General features: G+C 36.5%; 2 protein-coding genes across 2 annotated transcripts; both read right to left on the reverse strand.

Annotated features, from left to right (window-relative positions):
* LOC114531283 (serine/threonine-protein phosphatase 6 regulatory ankyrin repeat subunit A-like) lies at positions 1-5028 on the reverse strand. The gene is made up of 2 exons (XM_028552918.1): positions 1696-5028; positions 1-1191 (listed from the first exon to the last, which is right to left on the reverse strand). The coding sequence occupies exons 1-2, from the start codon at positions 5026-5028 to the stop codon at positions 358-360; spliced, it is 4167 nt and encodes a 1388-aa protein (XP_028408719.1). The 3' UTR covers positions 1-357.
* Positions 5029-5155: 127 nt separating this feature from the next.
* Positions 5156-11607, reverse strand: LOC114531284 (putative ankyrin repeat protein RF_0381). The gene is made up of 3 exons (XM_028552919.1): positions 11527-11607; positions 6374-6622; positions 5156-6240 (listed from the first exon to the last, which is right to left on the reverse strand). Exons 2-3 carry the CDS (start codon positions 6528-6530, stop codon positions 5156-5158), a joined length of 1242 nt encoding a protein of 413 aa, XP_028408720.1. The 5' UTR covers positions 6531-6622; positions 11527-11607.
* Between the last annotated feature and the right edge of the window lie 13268 nt (positions 11608-24875).

A 24875-nucleotide genomic window follows, 5' to 3' on the forward strand; every position in this document is an offset into this window, starting at 1 on the left:
TTGCGTTCATCTTAATTTAGGATTCTTCTTTAAAGAGTTTTTTTCTGAGACACCCTGTATAATTATAGCAGACGGGGAAATGGCACAATCAATTAACATGAAAAACTGACAGAAAATGAATTTTCTTTCGGGGCATTTTGTTTTTATTTTCTCTCGCATATGCCTGGCAAACTGTTTAAAGAATTAAGGGATAGAAAATGCAAAGTATGCATAAGTCTGCGAAGTTCTTTGTTCAATAACTCTCTTTGTTCCATTGCTTTCCCAAACGCTAAACGATGTGGGCAGAAGTGCGATTTTTCATCACAATGAACTTTCACTTCGCTGCCAGCTCATCTCTGTCTCAATCATCATTGATTCTCATCGATATTTCGAATCGCATCCGTCGGTATTGACGAACGAGTCCTTCAGAGCCTCGTGAGCATAAGGTCTATCATTAATCTTATGTTTAATCAACCATGACACAAACTTTCGAGCTTTGCGATTACGAAGTTTCCCCAAGTTGACTGAGTTCCCTTCCGAAATATTTTTCATTCGTTCCAACGAAGAACCAAAAGGGTGTTCACCCTTAGTTAAGATGGAGAAAGCAATCATACCGGCAACTTGGATATCCGATTTCCTTTTGAAAGAACCCTCTTCGTTTCTATCCAATGCTAGAATAACTTCTGCGGGCATCCATCCCGAAGTACCTTTAGGAGCCGTTTTGACTGTCGATTCGTCTTCTTTTAGTACCCGGCTTATGCCAAAATCCGCCAATTTCATGTGTCCAGCGATGTCGACCAGAATGTTTGCTGGTTTTAGATCTCTATGTAAGATTTTTATACCATGAAGATACTCAAGCCCGGAGAGAATTTCCTTAATCATTCGTGGTCCGTGTTGTTGCAGATGTTCAACACTGCGAAAATTAATAACCTCCCTCAAACTCTCCTCACAGAGATCAGCAATAAGATACATAAAGGTTTCGTCGCGGTAAAAGTGCCGATAGCCCAATATATATGGACAGTCCCTAGCGCTAATGAGGCTCACGATCTTCTTTTCGTTTTCAGCTGTTTTATCTTCACTTTGGACCAACACTCTCTTAACAGCAACTTCGCTTCCATCCTGCATAAGGCCAACATAGACGCACGAACCACTAGAACCTTCACCAACTTTCAATTCATTATTTGCGACGAAAGCGTGCAATGGTATTCCACTCTGTGGAAAGAAAATGGTTAACATAATGTTAGAAAAAGACAAACTAGTTTTTCAACAGGACAAGAAAATTTTAGGGTAAAGAAGAATACAACAGAATGATAACAGTAACTTTATAGATCAAATCGGGAAAGGTGCATAAATTCAAATTTGGTTCTCAAGCCCAAAATTGAACCTGCGCTTCGCCAAGCTTGTGTGAATTATAAATTTAAGACATTCATTTACGGATATAAAACTGCCCCAGAGTCACAAAGACTGGCTTTCACGGTAGATGTAGGGCAGTGGCAGGTCCAGGGTAAGTAGGAATAAATAATTTACTAACTCGCAATCATATTGGTAGATTTTTATGTAAAAATATTCTTTAGAATTGAATAACCAATAGCGTTGTTATTAAGGCATTTTTAATTGAAAATTAGGCCGTGTAATTTATTCTGACTTACCCAGAATCCGCAAATGATGTAGCATTAAAGTAGTATAGCATCTCAAAAGAGTTTTGCAACGCTTTACCTTATCTAACTGGTTGGAGTTTATCGCTTTTAACGTCTGAATTTTGTCACGATGCTTTACAGACATTTTGAGGATAGTTGTGATGTCATGATGACCTTGGTGAATGCTCCATTCCAGAAGACTCATCTGTTTTCCTTCAACAAGAATTGTTCCAAAACTTGTAACATCGAAGTTCTGTCGCAATAAAAGATTGAGCAAGACAGCGGAATTTTGAACGACAGCCATCTTTACGATGTCGATGGGGCGACAGTGAACGCCAAATATACTTTCAGGAAAAATGTCAGCACCTTTTTCCACTAAATACTTGACAATGCCAAGATCACATCGAGCAACAGCAAAGTCTAAAACTGTCTGTCCCTCAGTGTTCTCAACATTTGCATCAGCTTCTTGTCCAACTAAATACTCGATGATGTCTAATATATAAGTAACTGCATCTGCATCAGCATAAAGGATGGTCCGCCCAATAGCACTCTTTTCAATTACATTCATATTCGCGCCACTTTTTACCAAATATTTCACAATATCAAGTTGGTTTTCAGCAGGGTGTAGAATAGTCCGCCTGGCAGTATTCCTGCCATTTACCTCCGAGCCTTTTGCAACCAAGTATTTGACAATGCCTAATACATCATAAGTCATGGCAAATTGAAGAACTGTGTCCAAATAAGAGTCCTCGCTCTGTTCATCAGAATGTTTCTGAACTAAATATTTGACAAACTCAAGTACACCTTTAGCAACAACAAAGTACAGAACTGCCTCCCAGTGAATATCTTTGCCATTCACACCAGCGTCTTGTTCATTTAAATATTTGACAATATCAACTACACTTTTGGCAACAGCATTGTGAAGAACTGTCCTCCCACCAATATCCTTGCCATTCACCTCAGCTCCATGTTCAATTAAATATTCAACAATGTCGTTACTTCCAACCACAGCTGTGTGGAGAATTGTTTCTCCATCAGTATCCTTGCTATTTACATTTTCGCCATGTCCAACAAAGTATTTAACAAGTTCGAGGTCCTTATTAGCAACAGCTAAGTGCAGGATAGTCCGACCAGCATTCTTGCCTTTTATGTTTGCTCTATGTTCAACTAAATATTTGACAATGTCAGGTCGACAGTTAATGACAGCATAATGCATAATTGGGTTAAAATTAGGAAAATTCCTCGGTACATCCGCACCCTTGTGAACTAAATATTCAATGATGTCAAGAGCACCAATAACAACAGCAGTGTGTAGAACAGTTCTTCCAAGAGTATCCTCACAGTTTATATCCGCACCATGTTCAACTAAATATCTAACAGTTTCTAGAACACGACTGACAACTGCAGTTTGCAGAACTGTCATCTCATTATCATTCTTGGCGTTTACATTCGCACCCTGTTCAACAAGAGTTTTAACAATGTCAAGATTGCTTTCAAGAACAGCTGTTTGCAGTACTGTGTCCCCGTGATTGTTCTTGCTTTTCACATTAGCACCCCGTTCAACTAAAAATTGTATAAAGTCAGGATCACCTTCAGAAACAGCGCTATGCAGGACTGTCATTCCATCTTTATTCTTGTTATTCACATCAGCACCTTGTTCAACTAAATATTTTACTATGTCCCATGCACCTTTATAAATGGCGTTGTGGAGAATCGTCATTCCATCTGTGTTCTTGCTATTTACGTCAGCGTTGTGTTCAACTAAATATTTCACGATACCAAGTTCCCTTTTATTAACAGCAGTTTGCAGGACTGTCCACATGTCAGTATCCTTTTCGTTTACGTTAGCTCCATGTTCAATTAGGAATTTGATAATTTCAAGTTCACCTTGAGCAACAGCAAAGTGTAGAGCTGTGCTCCCATAAGCATTCTTTCCATTTACATCAGCACCCTGTTCAACTAAGTACCTGATAACATGCAATGCACACGTATCTACGGCAGCGTGAAGGACTGTCTGCCCGATGGTATTTTCTGTTTCATTTACATTCGAGCCATGCTCAACTAAATATCTCACAATGTCAAGGTCAGCTTGAGCAACAGCGAAATGTAGAACTGTCTGTCCGACAGTATTCTTGCCATTCACATCAGTACCCATTTTAACTAAGTATTTGACAATATCTAGTACGTTATGAGTTATACCAAAATGCAGAACAAATTTCCCAGCAATATTCTTGCCATTTAAATCTGTGCTGTCACTGCTGCGCCCAACTAGATATTTGACAATATCAAATATACCTATTGAGACGGCGAAGTGTAGAACGGTGTTTAAATCGGTATCTTTACTCTTCACATTGGAACCTTGTTCAACCAAATATTTTACAATGTCCAGCGCACCTTTAGCAACAGCAAAGTGCAAGACTGCCTTCCCATGAATATCTTTGCCATTTACATCAGCACCATGTTCGACTAAATACTTTACTGTATCAAGAACACCTTTAGCAACAGCAACGTGCAGAACTGTTCTTCCATCAGTATTCTTGTCGTTTACCTCTGCACCACTTTGAACTAAGTATTTGACAATGTCAATGTTAATGTTACTGTTAACAACAGCAGAATGTAGAACTGTGTCTCCATTAGTATCCTTGGCGTTTACATTTGCCCCATGTTCAACCAAATATTCAACAATGCCAGATGTACCATTGGCAACGGCAAAGTGCAGTATTGTCCTTCCAACAGCGTTTTTGCTGTTTACATTTCCTCCACGTTCAACTAAATATTTGACAATGTGAAGTTCACCCTTAGCAACAGCATAGTGCAAAATTGTGTCGAAATTCAAAGATTTGCCTTGTACATCGGCATTCTGTTCAACTAAAAAAATTACAACATCAAAGACGCCGATAACGACAGCAGTGTGCAAGACAGTTCTTCCATAAATATCCTCACCTTTTACATCAGCACCGTGTTCTACAAGATATTGAACAGTGTCCAATGCACCTTTAACTACTGCAGCCTGAAGAACTGTCATCCCATCATTTTTCTTAGCATTTATATCAGCGCCCTGTTCGACTAAACTTTTGACAATGTCAAGATTACTATTAACAACGGCTGTGTGCAGAACTGTGTCTCCATAACTATCCCTGCCTTTCACATCAGCACTTTGACGAACTAAATATTCGACAACGTCTGGTTCACCCACAGCAACAGCACTGTGCAGAACTGTTCTTCCGTCATTATTCTTTCCATTCACATCCGCACCTTGTTCAACTAGATATTTTATAACATCAAGTGCACCTTTATAAACAGCAGTGTGCAGAACTGTCCACGTGTCATTGTCCTTTCCATTTACATCGGCGCCTCGTTCAGCTAAATATGTCACAATGTCAATTTCACCTTTAGCCACAGCAATGTGCATAGCTGTCGTTCCGTCGGTATTTTTGCAATTTACATTGGCACCCTGTTCAACTAAGTACTTGACTATGTCCAATACATGCGCATTTACAGCTGCGTGAAGGACGGTCTGCCCAAGTTCGTTTGGCTATCTACATTTGCCCGTGTTCAACTAAATATTTGACAACTTCAAATTGACCTTGAGCAACGGCAAAGTGAAGAACCGTTTGTCCGGAGGTATTCTTGCTGTTTACATTGGCGCCATTTTCAACCAAGTATTTGATAATGTTCAGCACATCGTAAGTAATAGCAAAGTTTAGAATATTGTGCGCAGCAAAATTCTTTCCTTTTAAATTTGCCTCATGTTTAACTAAATATTTGACAATGTTATATACTCCTATAGCGGCAGCAAAGTGCAGAACTGTATCTAAATTATCATCCTTGCTCCTCACTTCGGCACCTTGTTCAACTAAATATTTGACAATGCCAAGTACACCTTTAGCAACAGCAAATTGCAGAACTGCTTTTCCGTGAGCATCTTTACTGTTTACGTCAGCACCCCGTTCAACTAAATATTCAACAACATTGAGTGCTCCTTTTGTAGTAGCAATATGCAGGACACTCCTACCGTCGGTATTCTTGATATTTACATCTGCACCATGTTCAACCAAAAATTTTACAATGTCAAGACTACTTTTTAGGACAGCAGTGTGAAGAATTGTGTCCCCGTCCGTGTCTTTGCCATTTACATCAGCACCCTGTTCAACTAAATATTTGACAACGTTGGGAACGCCTTTACTAACAGCAAAGTGCAGTATTGTCCGATCAGCAGAATTCTTGCTGTTTACATTTCCTCCATGTTCAACCAGGTATTTGACAATGTCAAGTTCACCTCTAGCAACCGCATAGTGAAGTGCTGTTTCCAAACTACTAGAATTGCTCAGAATATCAGCACCCTGCTCAACTAAATACTTGACAATGTGAGGTGAACCAATAATTACAGCGGAGTGCAACACTGTTTTCCCGTGAACATTCGTTACATTTACGTCAGCACCACGTTCGACCAAGTATTTCACAGTGTCTAGTACACCACTAACGACAGCATTATGCAGAATTGTGCACTTGTCAGCATCTTTTCCAATCGTGTCAGAAACTTTTCCATTCACGTCAGCACCGTGTTCATCTAAGTACCTTATGAAGTTTACCTTTAAATCGTTAGCGCCAACAACGTGCAGAGCTAAACAGATATTTAAAAAATTGTATAGATTGAAATGAGTTATAGATTTTTGCTCCTATGATATGTTATATCATTATGTTTTAATGAAGCAAAATATCAAAATTTGGTAGTTTTAACAAGGGTATTTTCTCACCATTGTCTTTAATATTCGAAACTATGTTTCCTTGGTCCTTTTCAGCGCTTTCCTTTTTTTCTTTATCATGATTCAGCTGTTTAACCTCGAGCTCAGCAAAACTCTCCGTTTCTTCTGATGTTTCCAAACAATGCTTTTTCACCTTGGTCAATGCCATGTCCTCTGGCTTTTCGCAGATACTAAGGCATCTTCAGCCACAGAGAATCAATAAAATCTTTGATGAGTATCTTCGAATTTTGAGTAGAGAGTCTGAAATAAAGTGTGAAAGAATGTTTACTTGAGGTGATGGAAACTGGAATCGTGCAAGGAAATGGATGATTACTCTTAAAAAAAGCCGGAAAGAGCATGCATCCGAAAATTAGAAGTTTTGTTGCTGTGTGTTAAGTAATACTAATTCAAGAACGTAGCACGGGGAGCCCGTTTGAGATATTTTTGAAGTAAATATTTCGCAACCAAACTTTCTCATTTTACTAATTTTGAAATGCTCTTACACCTGCACCGCTAAGTATTGCCAGTTTCGAATTTAGGTTAAAAGAAGAATAGTACATTGGGCAATTCTTCTGGATTTTTTTTTTATTTGAGACATTTGAGGATTATGCGCGTATCTTAAAGAAGTTTTCTTATATTTGACATGCAGGCACCTAATATGACAAACAGGACATGCTATTATGCGTACTAATTACCAGTTGTTCATGATGTTAATGAGTACCCCATTACCTTGAGACTACTTCACTTTGGTATCACGTTACTATTACTATATATTTAATTTGCCCTTTGATTATTATTGCTGCGGAGCGAGCGAGCCTGAAGCGAGCGAGCGTAGCAGCAGTCTAATTTGTGCAGAGAGGGGGTTCTGAACTAAATTCTATTTAGCGCAAGGAATTGTGGTCGTGCGCGTTTTTATGCGTAGAACACAAATTTTAAACTCGCTCATATCCACGTGCTTTTTGATTTCGATGGACAGGATCTTCAAATTTTTGTTAAATTTTAAAGCTTCTGTTCTATTTTGACTATTCAAGGTAAGATATTTTCATCTTTCGTTCATATGTTACGTTTACAGTTGTTTACATTTTTAACTTGTATATTTATGAAACGCGAAAAGCATGCATACAATCGATCACAGCTAGATTCATGCTGTTTATATACGAACTATATAAATTCTTCTAGAATATTAAGATGTACTATCCAATTTGCTAATTCGCTTTCTTTTAAGCAGTTGAGCTGTCAGTGCTATGAAGCAAATCAAGTTTTACATACAGATGCCTTACTAAAAGTTATTTTATCCATTGACATTTGTATTCTTTTGCTGATTTCCATATGTTGCATCAAAATGATCAAATGATGTTTCAAGTATGCGGCTTGACGCTTGCGAGTCGTGTTTAATAACATGACACAGTCGCAGATAAAATATGCAATTGATCGTCTAAATTACCTGACTGAATCACTCAGATTCGTGCAATGTTTGACTTATTTTATATTAGGTAACTGTAAGCATAGGCATATGTTTTTATTCCTATTTTACAATGAGCTAAATATTTTTGTTATTTAGTGCTTTTACCGGATCTTCACGTGGTTTCTGATTACACGTCTTCTCGAGCGCGTTCAAAGTTCAAAGTATTAAGTGATGTTTTGTTACTCTTCACATGAAGCCAAATATTTACATGGACTCTTACAACAAAGACAAATAGCATATTTCAAAAACAAATACAATGTTACCAAAAAATGTTTTTTGCTACTGCTCAGGGCCTGTATTTTCGCTAGGCGGAATTTTGCGCCTAAACAATATTTTCTGCGCAGAAACTGAATAATACAATACTTTCGATCAACTTTGTTGCGGGAAAAATGTCGCTACGCGCGCAAAATTCTACCTAATATTACTATTATTGTTAATACTCCTGTTGTGATTCGTATGTTAAAATAGTTTTAAAACTAGCTGCTATTCTAAAGACTTTGACTTCAACGAGCTGTAACTCAAGACAGCGTTCTCTCCTTTACCCTTCGACAGCGGGAAAAACACTCTCGGACCCTAAAATGCTCGCAGCAATCCCTACCTTGCAGGTACCCTAGTATTATGTTTATAAAGATTTATGCACAGCAGAATGATGAAATATAAATCGTATTTCACTGTGTCAATTAATTTCATGCAATTTGACTGGACGTACGATCGATGTTTATATATCACGTGTGAAAAATGCCATACATGGCTTTTGATTGGACATACGATATTCTACACACATTCTCAAATCTTTCGGAAAGAATATCTAATTTACTATTGAACAAAATTACAAAGAAACTAAACGGTAATAACTATAATTTTATTTTGATGCATAAAATTTCGATTTTTGTTGCTCGCTGTGTTTTTGTGAATTAAAAGCGTCTCGTTGTCAAAGTGATCTCTATAAACTTAAATTTAATTTCATGGTTGGCTCGTTTGTGCGATTTTTATTATGAATTTGTTATGAAGGATCGAAAACTCACTCATTCGCTACGCTCACTCGTTCGTTTTGCGATCCTTCACAACTCGTGCATAAAAATCGTACGTACTCGCCAACCATGAAGTAATCTCTATATATTTATTAATACAGCGCCATCAAACCCGAGATAGCGACAAAGAGATATAGATTTTGATAATCAACTATCGTCACGCATTGCCAAGAACGAATTACGAAGGCTCTATGATAATAGAAATAATACCCAGGTTTCCTTGCAGCTATTAGCAAAAATATTGTCCTTTCTACTCCCTTGATCATATTTCATATATATTTCATTATTGCAAATCAAAATGGCGTCTAATAAAGGTCTAAGACAGCTTTTTCCATTTCAAGTTCTTATAAAAAGCTTCATCAGAAATCTAAGCAGAATCGACATAAAAAACCACGGAAATAAAAACGTCAAACGGATCTACGTGTCTATGAAGCAACATCGTCCGCACAAGAAATAGCTCTCGAATTGCATGAACCTTAATTATGACAATCTTTCCTTGCTTTGGGAACCTATTTCGAGGAATTTTTAATTTGTGTTGTTTATGAAGCAAAATTGGCGAATATTAACCTTAATTTGGGTTTATCGATGCGAACAGTTGCGTAGCCAGCATCGATAATTGTGTTAACAGGCTGTTTACAGCCGATCGATTTCAAAAGGAATTTGTGAAGCACAACATGAATTTTAAAAGGATATTGATATAATACATGAATATGGCCCCCTAATTATCGATGCTGGCTTCGCCACTGGATGCAAAGCATAATATGTGCATGGTTATCAACTATTTTGTCATTTTTCTTTCGACGTAGGCTTGTAGGTTGTGGAGAATGTAGACGCTTTAATGCGAAGAATTAATGTGAACAAAAATGAAATCGCCCAGGAAGTTTGGCGCAAGCTTTAATTAGGATAGTTTATAAATGAAAATATTTTTTTTAAGTCACTATAATTATATGGTGCATTGAACATCCACCGGCTTGAAGTGTACACAATTATTGATTGAACATAGTCAATTAGATTAGCAAAGGTATACTTTGTGTGCTACCGACGTTTGCGTGCTATTACCGACCGACGTCGCGTTTAATGGGCCCTTTCAGCTTGTACGCAAATTAACCCATTTTGAGTCACATGGTCTGAAATGGTTAAATTTTATTGGCTATCCCATGGTCAGAACATCTAAAAAAGGGTTAATTTGGATGCAAGCTGAAAAGGTTTATTAACGACCCCTTTGCAAAACTGGGGATGTGCCCCCAAAATACAATTTTTACGGAATTTCTCACTCCTCGATACTCTCTCCAGTTCTTTTGAAGGCGTGTTTTTCTCGCGTAGCTCCTTCCATAATTGGCAAATTTTATTCAAATCGGCTTTGTGATATGTTGACATTTAGAGAACGCAGTTGCTTATACAGAGACGCCATGTTGTATTTCAGCTAACGGTTTGCTTTCTGATTATACAAGAGCCTTTGTTTACACGGTGGAGTATCGCGAACTCGGGGAACAAGGTTGCGTGTGACCTAATCGAAAGTTAATTGCACTGATCATGGGTTACATTAGGTTAACGGAGAAGAAAATCCTAGATTTGTCAATTTTTTTAACAATGGATCGAAGTAACTCAACTCAATTCATTGCATCATTCGATTTAAATCATTCAGACTGTCAATAAATTTGTTAAGACACACGGTCATTTCCGAGAATGATTTGGATAATTCCTGTTATCGTTTTTACATGACCTTTCCTAAACTTAGGTACGCTACTACTTTTGAATTTTGCTGTGGAATTGTTCTGGGATTTCAGCGCAATTCTCCTCTTTTCGTGGATGCAAATAAGCGAATAGATATGAATGCTATGCGAATGTCGTCACCAATTACCTTTGTTTATTGATTATAACCATTTGCTAGCTTAAACCACATTTTTAGTTTACAATTATCTTTCTTTATGGCACTATATAATGAGACTGATAGAAAGACCTTTGTATACTACACCGTCGTAAATGCATTTCATTTGGGTTCCATAATATTTAGTAAGCAATTTAATTTATACAAATAAGTAAATCGTGTTATGCCTGGTAGTATGACTATGATCTAACTGAGGTAACGCTGAGGTAACTGCAGAAAGAAAGAGGTTTAAAATGTATAAGCGTTTTATGAATAAATAATTTGTGAAATCCCCTACTATATTAATTTTTATGTTCATTTAAATACATATTTCGCCATTTCGCCGTGATACCTTTTAATACATCATTCTATATTTCTTTCATTTTGATATTAAGGCTTTCCTAATTGCAATACTTTCGCACTTTGTAAATATGTTACTGAAGCAATGTCAATTAGTAATAATTAAACCAGCTACGTGGAATCTCTGAGCACTTCACAAGAAATAATATAGCCATGTATATTATATCTGTTATATTATTCTAAAGCCTGAACTCGGTTTCTACGACTCCCGGGAAAGTAGTCTCGTGTTGTATTTTTATAATCTATATGCATGTATAGAATTATTGAAAACAGACGGACAAATAATCAGATTGAGTATAACAGAACAATATGAGCATTTGAAATGTGTCGTCACATGATTTTCCCTATCTTTCCCGTGTCGATGCAATTATTCGAATGTACACATATGGATGGACAAAGCAGACTAAAGTAAATACAATGCCATAATCATTTCATTTCCTACCTTACAAGATTATACCGTGCAACAATCCCAATGTCGACAATAAAGCTTTAAATAATCTGCCCATACATTTTGTGATTCCCGTTAGCAACTAAGGTTTACATCCACAGACGTAATTATTGTGTTAACCAGTCATATTTTAGCATGCTTCATTGGTTTAGCAAGAACAGGAAATTGTAGGCGAAGGTATATCATCCCGATGTTCCGGTCGCTTTCACCTTCTCAAGCCTGATTCTCATATATGTCCCTGACGGTCGGCGACGTACAGTTTGTGGTCGTTGACGAAGAAAATTTATTCAAAATAAGAAAACGCTTTATTCTCCAGTGATCACCGACAATAGTCATCGCCGACCGTCGGTGACATATAAGAACCATATATAGAACCAGACTTTAGGACCTGTTTATACAAGGAGCGAGTTAACCCGGCTAGGCGAGTTGAAAACTGCATCATTTGTAATGAAAGACGCTTTTTACCTCATCTAGCCGGGATAACTCGCTCCATGTAAACAGGCCCTTAAATCGGTTGTTTTTAGCATTTTTCGATTGAGAAAATTGAGAATTACCAGAAACTTTCTAGCTCCCTCTCCCGATATGGATATATTCCATTTCTGCTCTTAAGACGGTCAGGGCCGTAGCTAGACCGCTTTATGTCTGACCGCTTAAGTGCTCTCACAATTTAAATATGCCTACTTTAATTTTTATTGTGCGGGAGGTTGAACCTGAGACATTTGAAACCTGAGACAGGATTATTAAAATTGCTATCTGCAGCTCATATAGGACTCGAGTTATTATAGCTAACAAAAGAAATCAGTAGGACATAAGACGAATATAATTTATGAATACGAGCCCTCCCAATTAAGCTTCTAAAACATGTTGTTGCATGCTTGTTCTCAAACATAAACCCAATGTTTTCAACGTTTTTCACCTCGTTTTACATAAATAGCATTTTTAAGTTAAACGAATGTGTATATGCAACCCGTTTGTGTACATGCAGACATGACTTCCACTTGAACTTTGAAATGAGTACTTAATATTCAGAACCTTTTTCATATTTATACCTATATACTGAAGTCTGAAGCTTATATTAGCGTGTAATACACGACCGTCGACGACGACATCAGTTTAAAACTTTTCTTGAAACGGCATTAGAAGAAGAGACTGAAAAACTAAGAAGAATGTTAGAATGAAGCTCTCTCGATGTAGCTATATGAAGAACCGAAAGTCTAGCTATCCCTGTCAACGTAGCTAACGCTAAATCGAATCTGAAGTCGATCGCCTTCATTTCGGGTTGCTTATAGCCTTATACATCTTTTTTATTGCACATATAGACGTCAAACTAGGAATTTCGCTTAGCAATTTTAGTAATGAGAGGAATTTTAAAACAGTTTCAAAATTATTTGGAAGCCAAGAAGACTTTTTTCCTACTTTAAATACGTTTATTGACGAAACCCGTTCTACCCCTTATGTGAATATCCTTAAAAGTTCTGAAAGGTTTATAACCCTTTTTTAATGTTTTTTAAAATGCTAATCTCTATAACAGGCAAATGACACCCGCCGCTATAAACTAAAAACTTAATTTTTGCTAAGTTATAATGTAACTTAACCTCAAATTAAAAATTTTATTTCTAGCTGCTCCTCAATTTGGTGTAATTATCAATATGATACCCTTAAATTAAGCTACCATGTATGTCATAGCAATGATGTCGCTGAATTTGCATGCTTGCAGTGATCTGTTATTTCGATGTTCAACGAAAAATAAGTAGTGATGAAGATAAATTACCACAACATGATTTTATTAAATATCTGATCTCTATTTCATGCATGCACGTTTGCATCGATCCGACTATAGTTCGAATGATTATCTCCTTTGTAACTTTGTCGACCTTCCATGCAGAACGGCATGCATGACACACTATAGTTTAAATTGGCACAGTCAAGAATTATGTGCAATTTCTGAGAAACTCATCCTCCGTTTTTATATTCCCTTTCAAACAAACATACTAAGCAATAACATCATAAAGCAGACTGGCCTTTTCTCACGCGGTGCTCGATCTTAAAGGCCGAAAACCTTAATCCAAGTCTTCCTTAGATAAGGTGGTCATAACATTAATTAACTTTCATCGGCATACATACAAGCCGTTTGTTATAATTGTTGAAAAAATTATGAAACATATTTTCGATCAGCCTTCTTTAATGAGCCGGTATGGTAATTAGAACTTAATATACTATGTGGACTTTTCGTTTTTAATAAAGAAATACACATATTACGTGTCAACATGTCTACACTCGCCATTATTTATTATCATCTCTGTGGAGAAAAAATTCTGTATTAACGCAATTGTAACGAATCCTTGCAATTTTCTTCCGAGGGAATGCCTGCACGTATGATATTTAGCAAGCGGTAAAAATTGCTTTAAAAATTTGCCATGTTCAGTTTAATTTAAAATACCGCTCGTCATCATTAAGAGACCTGTATCGATAATAATCAGTTTTAATTTTCATTAAATTTCCCATTGCCCGGGAGACTATAAATACGCCGAGTGGCTAAAGAGGGGAATAGCTATATATACGAAATCTCCGAACGTTTAACCTACGAAGTCTGAAAAGTCTCGATGGAGCCAAAATCCGATAATGATTACTTGGAACATTGTGTCTGGCAAAACGTCGAGTCTATATATGTTGACCGCTTTCCTTCTTGGAAGCATTACATGGCCTATGTGTTTTGTTTTGTCATCAATATCATCCAGACATGTCTGATTGTTTTTCTCAACTACTTGGCCGTTCATGCTTTGTGCAAGTCGGAACAACTGAGGCGCAAAACTACGCTATTCCTTGTCATGATTTTATCCGCTAGCGACTTGATGGTTGGAATTGTCGCAGATCCGATTTTGCTGCTTCATATAGGAAGGGAGATCTATGGTGTAGAGGATTGTTTTGTCAACACGTTGAAAGTAGAGGTGATGGACATCATCCCCGCGATATCTTTCTCGACGTTTGTTATTTTGAATGTCGAAATATACTTGTCCATCATCCATCCGATTTACCACAAAACCAAAATTACAAACAGACGTTTGCTAAAAATTGTAGGCATCGCAGTTTTCATTTCATTTGGGCGATCGTACATTTCTGTTTTCCACGTCGGGAAACGCGCTGCACAGTTGCTTTTGACCATCATTATATCTGCAGTGTTGTTATTACTAGCCTATATTCATATAAGAATATCAATGGTTGTCTATAAGAGACGTCGAATTGGCTTCGTTAGTACTGCTCTACCCTCCATTGGACGTCAAAGCAAGTCCTTCTTACACGGCGTAAGAGAAGCGAAGTCTTGCCTGATTGTTTTGTTTTGCACTGTACTTTGCTACTTGCCTTCCACTATACGAGACGGGATGTTGACTGACACTAAATCCATAATTTTATTCCATCCCTGGAGAGCTACAGCTGTCCTTTCTGCCTCATTTCTTAACTGTATCGTGTTTTTCTGGAGAAATGGAATACTAAGAAAGGAAGCGAAGAACATCGTTCAAAAAATTACTTGCAATGCTTAAATATTCGATGGTTGTTCATGCATGCAATTGTTCTTTTTCCCGGGCGTTGATCGAAGTGTATAATTTATAAGCATATACAGCTAGAGTTTAAGCTATATGGATTAATTGTCTTAAAAAACAAAAGTGGTATAAGCTGTGAGTTGTAAAAAAAGGAAATTGGGGCCCTTGAATTTACATACATCATTGCTTGGTATATTTACATTTTCAAACACCTAAGTTACATATATTTAGAGACCGAGAAACATTTTATTAAAAACATTAAGTATCTAAAATTAGAAACGCACAAAAAAATTGACAATTAAAATATTAGTAATTTAGCTTGTAGGTACACCACGTAAGTATTTAACACCGCAAAGCTTTCGGTCCGTTAACCCGGGCCTTCAACAGCGGTGTAATAAAAGTGAAAAATGAAAGTGATGAAGGTCCGGGTTAACGGACCGAAAGCTTTGCAGTATGTGGTGTACCTATACAAGCTGAATTACTTATAGACTGTCACTCAAAGTCTATAGTCTGTCACCTACTGTCACCATGCAAACATTAAAGAATATAATTAAAATATAGACTATGTGTTCGGATAGAATTCTGTCGTATGATAGTTGTTGTTGAACATGACCGCCTGGAGTTTTCAATTTTGAAAAATGTTCATCTGGAATCAGTTTAAGAACTATATCAGAAGCAGATATATAACTTCAATGACGGTCATTCGCGCCGTGCAAAAATTAAATTTTTGATTTGCTGATAATGTAATCAAATTTATTTAGATTATACAAAACGCCAAACATATTATGAAAACGTTCATTAATAATTCTTGCGGAAAATCAAACCAAACGTGTATTATGTCATGCAGAATTGTCATGCAGAGTGACCAGATATCTGATAAGAACATAATATGAAACTGCAGTTATTAATCAATTGTATTTGCTGACCTAGTCTGCAATTCAAAAAACTGTACGTATTGGTGTTTTTGTGCATTTGCATGATAAACTTAGCCTCTGTGCATGGCAGTCGCCAAGGCGTCGCTATAGAAGCTTAATTGGGTGCATATTCATATAATCGTCTTTTACCCGACTGATTTCTTTTGTCAGCTATTGTTTCTACGGTTCTACGAATATGAATATATAGGGATACGCACCCCCCAATTAAGCTTCTAGCGACAGCCCTGCTTCTGGGAATCTTATTAGTACATATTCTTCAGGTATTGACATGTTGATATAAGCTGGCTGAAACTTGCTTCAGCTGTTTCTTGTATATAGTGTAGGTGTATGTATATAGCATGTTATCTGTCGAACCAAATTAAGACCAGCCGGGAGCAGAGGTCAAGTTGTATTTTTTGCGAAGTATAAATAAATAATTAGTATATCGGAAATTTGAATCTTTCTAATTCATCTCATTCTGTATTTTTTTAAGTTTATTTTTATTTCTTGAATCATTCAAAATATGTCTTTCACTGATTCACTCCCCAACCTACTTCATGCGCATACGAACCTAGTACATGTCGTTTCTGGTTCATCATTACATCTGGCGATAATTTCCATTAGAATACGCATGCAGTCAGCAGTCATGTCTATATTTCAAAGGCAACTCGTGATGTTTATAGAATTAAAGTTAGATATAAGATTACATACCTTTTTTTTCTCCACAGATGCGGTCGCGGATATCGCATTATAGGAATTTAACTATAGCAAATGTGTGCATTCACTTTTTTTTCTTCTTTACCCATATTGATACCTTGATGCATGAACTGCCATTTGCATTATTTTCTAACGTTTAACCAAGAATTAATGGCAATTATTAAACTACACAAATTACTTGGTTTATGCGAAAGATACAATAAAAAAAAGCTAGATAAAGATAAGGTAGGAAAGATAAATTACTATATTCAGTTGAATTATCTCTATGAAGTGCAAGTTTGTTAAGTAGACTAAAGTATATATTAATATTAATATTAATATGCTATAAACGGTATAAGAATATTGTTACATTAGTTATGAATTCATTCTTTTATTCCCGACTTTGATACTAATGCACAGCTTGTATCCCAGGTGATGCATTTAAAAATTTCTGTCGCAACCAACTGCCACAATGCCTTAAGTCCTTAAGAAGCCTTTAAATGAGAGGATCCCCCCGCATGTAAGATTGAAGATTCCAAGTTATACAGAATGCTGAATGTTTCGGGGACAACGTGTTGGTTCCTTTGGATCCCTTCTCAAACTTCCGATATTATCTTCCGTTTTGGTATAGTACTTACCGGGTTATTAGTGAACGCTCTACTTCTCGTCGCGATAATGATAGATCCCTTGAAATGTTTCAAAAATTGTGCGTCCTACTTGATCGTAAACCTTTCGATCAGCGACATTTTAACATGTGCATCGGGGATTTTAATTCAGTATTGGCGACCATGCACCAAGGAATTTGAGCTCTACCGACTGATGTATTTGCCACCGTATGTTTCCAGCGCGTCTATTCTCGCGATGGCTCTCGACCGCTATATGAGCTGTGTCCATCCAATGAAGTACCGCTTTCTAATCACAGGAAAAGTCACACTTTTTATCATTTTTCTACAATGGCTAATTTCCATTGCACTTTTGTCATTGGAAATTTTTTCGCGACTGCGTTTTGGGTGACCTATTTAAGGTCTATTATCGGTTTCATTACGATTTTTACGGCAGCAGTAATGTACAGCAGGGCAGCATATGTTTTAAAAAAGAATTCAGAGCATTTGAAACGTTTATCCGGCATCGCATCGACAAGCACTGATGCCGAAAAGAAACACGTTCGCTTAGTGAATCAAAAACGGTTGACGGCAACCATGTTCTTAGTGTCTCTGCTTACAATAATCACGTTGGTTCCGAATATAATCTACGAATCAATCATGGGCGAAGGTTACATTATTATAGACGAACATTCGGATATCCAAGAAAGTGAGCTCGTAAAAGATCCTTACCACGTATGGCTCATTACATTAACTTACGTTAACTTTTCGGTCAACCCGTTTATGTATGCCTGGCGTCTAAAAAATTACAGAAAAACGTTTATAATACTTTCGAGAAGGCTCAGACTTTGCTGAGAAAGAACAGACTGAACATGATCCTGTACAAATGTGATATTTTAGCTACAGTGCAATAGAACCTAGTTGAGCCGCTGCTATAAATTTGCAAAAACGGAACTTATGAATGCACATTGCCAAACATTTCTTCGAAACGTTTCCAACAATAATTTTGAAAAGTTTTCACGCGTGTCGAGAGAAAGAAGGGAAGGTAGCCAATAGATTTCATCCGGAAAACAACACGCAATTATTTTCACGGTAGAAAATATTTTGAAAATACTCATTAATTTTTGATAAACTTGGCAGAAATTAAGTCTAAAGTCTAAATGAATGCCATTATTATATACTGTTTTTGCGAGGAGTGGCCTGATATCTGATAAGACAATGGAATTATTCATTTGTGTTTCCGGAGCCGGCGCAATCGTCCGAGGGTACTAATTCCGCGCGGAGACTTTGTTCAATGGTCATGGTGGGAATTTTTTTCGCGCATGCGTGAAATTTGAACGAGTAAAGAACGGTAGTGTACAACTTGCTGATTGGCTAGGACAAAAAGTTTGTATTTCAAAGAGAACGTCAGTATTTTAACTATAATTTTGCAAACAATTTTTTTTAAAACATGTTTCATAAAATCAAAATGAAAATATTTAAAATATTTTTGAATGAAATATTGAAAAAATTATATAAACACTACATGGAAAAAGATTAAAAGATAATCAGAAGAACAAAGAAACAGTTGTTAAAATCTATAATTATTGGCTATTGGCTGGCCAATCTATCATTCTAAAATTCGCGTGTAATGGCTTTTCTTTTAATTATCGGTACATGCGTTTAGACTCCCTCGGCTTTTGGGAGGGAATCTGATAATTCCATATTCTTTAGGAATAGATATTCCGATAAGATTGCATGCATGCACCTGCGCTGTTGACGTATTTATTATATTTTTTTCGCAAAATATCGCAACCATGCAACACGTCTGCACAATACGTGCGCATTGTTTTGAAGATAATACACTAAATCTGCTGAAGCGTTGCATGAATATAACGCCCATTTGATGCTATTCGCAAGATGAGTAAATAACTTTTGGAGTAACTTGTCATGCGCTTCTATTGTTCTAAAAATTTAAGATTAACCGGAAGAGCAATGCATGTAAGCGCAGATAGAGTTTCATTTTTTGCAAAGTGTCCCTGATTAAATAATAACCACAGCAATATTCGATCTTCTTACCCAACCACCTATGTTTCATCCAATTCTATATTGTGCAAACTTTAATGAAAGCAGCGAAAATACAAACGACTAATTAAGGCAGATTTAATTGTGTCAGCGAAGACTATTTTGATATTTGAATCAAGCACTATAGAGGAATGACAGATACAATAATGCAAACGTGTTAAAAATGCAAAGCATCATCCAATGCTATCACTCTTGTAAAATAATGTTTTTATCGATTGATCGAATTTAATCTATTCAGATATAATTATAATCCGCAAAAATTACATAGCTAATAGGACAAAGTTTTTGTTGAAGAACGTTTTCAAAGACTACATAACGTGACTCGTGTTGGCCATTTTGAATGGCGCCTTTAATTTGGAATGAAAAAGAGGTTATTGATATCTGTAAGAATTTTTTTAATAATAGCTACTACAATATAGAAAATATTTACATATTATTGCGACAGTAAATGAATGTTTTTTTGTTGTCTATCTGAGTCATCAAACTTTGTTTATATTTTCTTGTTTGCTTAACACACACAATTGACAATTATTCAAAATATCCGGCTAAATTTGTAGCATTATTATGACAGCTGGCAATAATTTTTACTGAGAAGTACACAGTTATGTTTATATTCCAGAGGCATCTCATGATGATATATTACGATATTATACACCTTTTTCCAAGCATGCACGTGCATGTCGTTAAAAAGAAATAATTTTGAATTAAAGAGCCAAAAAATGTGTGTATACCGACAACCGGGGTCTTACTGTTTTCTCGCGAAGTTGAAATTATTATTGAACAGTCAGTTGCTTTAAGTTTCACATTTCATAGAGAAATCATATAAATTATGAAACTTTGCACAAGTTGGCCGGTATAAGCAACATATATACCAAGAGCATGCTGTATAACCATTAAACATAGATGACAAAAATTCAGTTTGAAAGCGAAAGGCAACTATAATAAAATACAACTTATAGGTACTTAAGGGAATTATTTTAATGGACCACTATAACAACTTATGCATGATCTAGGTAACAAGATAGAAATTAATCACCACAGCTAAAAAGAGCACACCGAAACTATCATGACTGCCAAGTTTGGCTGCAAAATATCAATTAGTAGCTATACGGAAAATGTAGCTATGCGAAGTAGGCGATTTTTGTATATTTTTTTACTACAGGCGGAAGTGTGTAACTAAATTAATTACAAACTTCCGGCCATAATTAAACAAAAGTATTTAAAATTTGCCAGCTTCGCTTGGCTATATTTTCGGTATTTAGCAGCCAAACTTCGCAATCGTACTAAGTTTTGCATGCCCTTTTCAGAAATTCCCTTCTTGTTGCCCGAATCAAAACTTTGTCCATTATGCAAGTGGTTCATCATTAATGATGCATTCATTTTTTAGATTGCGTCCATAGCAATAATAGACTAGCAACCTAGTGTATTAAACAATCATGAATCATTTATCATATTCGATGGCTTTATTGATTCATAAAAGCGTTTACGATCGGTTTGTCTATGGTGCAAGTTTTATAGAATGCTGAATGTTACAGGAACAACATGTTGGTTCCGTTGGATCCCCTCTCAAAGTTACGATATCATCCCTCGCTTTGGAATAGTACTAACTGGACTACTAGTGAACGCTCTACTTCTCGCTGGGATAATGATAGATCCCTTGAAGTGTTTCAAAAATTGTGCGTCCTACTTGATCGTAAACCTTTCGATCAGCGACATTTTAACATGTGCATCGGGCATTTTAATTCAGTATTGGCGACCATGCACCAAGGAATTTGAGCTCTACCGACTGATGTATTTGCCACCGTATGTTTCCAGCGCGTCTATTCTCGCGATGGCTTTCGACCGCTATATGAGCTGTGTCCATCCAATGAAATACCGGGTTCTAATCACCAGAAAAGTTACAGTTTTCATAATTTTTCTGCAATGGCTAATTTCTATTGCACTTTTGTCATTGGAAATTTTGTTCGCGAACGCGTTTTGGGTGACCTATTTAAGGTCAATTATCGGTTTCATTACGATTTTTACTGCAGCAATAATGTACAGCAGGGCAGCATATGTTTTAAAAAAAAATTCAAAGCATTTGAAACGTTTATCCGGCGTCTCGTCGACAACTAATGCTGAAAAGAAACACGTTCGCTTAGTGAATCAAAAACGGTTGACGGCAACCATGTTCTTAGTGTCTCTGCTTACAATAATCACGTTGGTTCCGAATATAATCTACGAATCAATCATGGGCGAAGGTTACATTATTATAGACGAACATTTGGATATCCAAGAAAGTGAGCTCGTAAAAGATCCTTACCACGTATGGCTCATTACATTAACTTACGTTAACTTTTCGGTCAACCCGTTTATGTATGCCTGGCGTCTAAAAAATTACAGAAAAACGTTAATAAAACTTTTTAGAAGCTTCAAGCTTTACCCAGCGGGAACTGAATAAACGTGATCAAGGGCAATTGCTTTTCGATGTTTGCTGCTGTGAAATCATGCAAGTGCATGTAATAATAATTTTATGTAACAAATATAGAGTGTTCAGTCAAACAGCACATGAATTCAAAACATGCAGCTGCGTGATGATCAACTAAGATGTCTGATAATTCTAACGTCTGTTTTCCACTATTGGCAGATTTTTGCGCGCGGAGCAAACTTGAGATTTAAATCAGAATTTTTTCTCCCGAAGTTTTCACTTGTATACCAACTTATGTGTTTCGATAATTATGCCTATGTTATCAGCCATGAAAGTGAAATTATTACATTTACAAAAGTAACTGAATATACTTAGCTATACTCTTTAGGCAGAAATGCTAATAAGACTACATGCACCTGCTGTTGACGTTATTTTTCGCGCTAAATATTACTTCTGTGTGCACATTAGAAACGGTTTTATATATTTAGCACACATGTAATAGTTTTTAACATATCCTAGTAGTCTATACCATATATGTATATTTATGAGTATATATATATATACTGAACTGAACACTCATTTGAAAATTCTAGAGGTTTGAAGGGTCTTAATTTCGAGTGGAATCATACACACTTCAAATTCAAGCCAGGAAATGATGCCGATGCAAATGCAATGCCCGAAATTAAGACCTGTAAGTTAAACCTCTAGAATTTACATATATCTACTGAAGTGCCAAAATATAATCGATTTACGCTCATTTGAAAAGTCTATAAACACAACATAGTAAAAAAGATAGCGTGTTTCGATATTGTCCGCATGTTTATTGGATTTATCCAGTTTGGTGTAAATAATTCTAAAAACGAACTGCTAGACAAAACTATATAGAAATTTGCTAAAATAAAATATAAAAAATGGACAATTTTTATTGTACTATACGGCTGCTTTCTACTTGCACGTTTTTTTAGTTCAAAATTGAATTATTTAACACATGATCATAGGTTAACAAATTAATCCATCTACAAATTAGCTATCTTGCTAGGAGTTGCTTGTTGCGTGATATTTGTCAATTGTCATTACGTAGGCAGTCCATGTATAAATATATACATGCATGTCAATGCGTGTGACCTATTTCACTAGTCTAATGTTTTCGCATTCGCGGGTATGAAAATTCGTTTAAAAAACATTAATTAATTCATATCAATTAAAGGCCATTAGTTGGAAAATTTGAGTATACAAAACAATCTCTAGTTAGACTTCTGATTATATACGTATTTTGTATATATATGCATGCACTTGCGTATCGAATATTTTTAGTCTTACGTCCGCATTTTCCCTTTGAACTTATTAAGTGTCATTTGAACTCATTTGAATTTGAATCATTTGAACTCAGAGAAAAATCATAACCAATCCTTCTTTCATGAGATAATATCGAGCAGTGACCCTGCATTCTTAACTATAAAAAATCGATAATTTAAGAGCATTGACATCTCGTATGATACATCAGTCAACATGAAACTAAATGTAAAGCTATAGGGATTCTCCTTCTAATCCAGGGAAAAACAAGTAAAAAATGACAAGTAACTTTTTTTGCTAAAAAGCTCTATTTCCGTTATCTTATCGTATATTCATCATCAGTTCTATCATATATTTACATAATTTTGTACAAATCATCAAATGAAAATCTCAGAGGTACATGAATTTTAGAAAAGGCTTCTTGTTTAAGACGTTTCTTCGTCACCAAACCAGTGAAATCTAATAAAACTGGAACGATAACTTCATAATAGTCCAGTCAGTGAATAAAGCCGATTTGAATATAATTTACTGAATGTGGTGGGACCCGAGCAAGCCAAACACGCCTTCGAAAGAACTGCGGAGATAATCGAGAAGTGAGAAATTCGGTAAGAACGAATGAACATTTCCACGTTCACGAAACCTGTTTTTTATTGAAATGTTGGTTGTTTTAAGTGTCTATTCTTGCTCCGACGAGATGGGTTTGTGTATAAAAACCGGCGTCGTTGTTTTCGTGGTGTAATTTCTGGCCTTCATGGCAGCCTTCAATTTCTCTTCAAATATGGCGGCCAAAGTTGCCGTGCATGCTAAACTTTTTATAAGAGTTCACTGCCAGTGGCGTAGCCAGCCGGCCTGACGATTTTGTAAATTCCCTCTTTGTAAATTTCGAGTTATTATAATTATTCATGTCTTTGAGAAATTTATTGTTTTTGCAGTCAATGAACAACAGAATATTAGCATAGCGCGACAAATCAGGCTGGTTATACGCACTGCACCTACTCGAAGTCAGAAATACAAATTACGCATGCACTTTTCGAATCAACGTGACAATCAAAGATTATTAAAGGAATTAAACTAAAGGTAAAGGAACTAAAAGTAAGTTGCGCTTGAAAATGTTCATAATTATGTCACACACGTCTCTTTCATCTTTAAAATGGTAAAAAAGCTGGAAAACTATATTCAGACAAAATAAAAGTAAAAGTATAAAAAATATCATTACAACAGGACGAAAGAATCGCAGGGGAAGGCTACATTAGCTATTATAGGTACAGTACTGTCCGGAAATAACCTAACACTGCGGTTGCGGTTCGGCAGGGGTTAGGTTGCGGTTCGGCTGGGGTTAGGTTGCGGTTCGGCTGGGGTTAGGTTGCCGTTCGGTCGCGGTTCGGTTGCCGTTCGGTCGCGGTTCGGTTGCGGTCGACTGATAGAAACCGGAGATGACCGCAAGGGGAAGAATACGATCGCGGTTGCCGTTCGCTTCCAAATGGAATATTATGAACAGCTCAGAACGACAACACAACAATCATATCGAAAACATCATCAGACTGAGTTAGGCCGAGGTTAAACCTCCGTCTCACCGCGGTTCGATCTTGGTCTGACCTCGGTTCAACCGCGATCAGACCGAGGTTTGACCTAGGTTAACCGCTGTTTTTGTTAGGTTATTTCTGAACAGTACTGTATATATGCATGAAATTAACTTAGGGATTTGATTATTTGGAGTAGATTTTTAACTATCTCAGAGGTACATACAATATAAGAAAAGAAGAAATGGTTCCTTGTTTAACAAGTTTCTCATCCCTAAACCTCTTCGTCACCAAACTCACTGTCAGGA

The sequence above is a fragment of the Dendronephthya gigantea genome, unplaced genomic scaffold (assembly GCF_004324835.1).
Source record: "Dendronephthya gigantea isolate DGI-Jeju-01 unplaced genomic scaffold, DenGig_1.0 000070F, whole genome shotgun sequence".
NCBI classification, from domain to species: Eukaryota; Metazoa; Cnidaria; class Anthozoa; order Malacalcyonacea; family Nephtheidae; genus Dendronephthya; species Dendronephthya gigantea.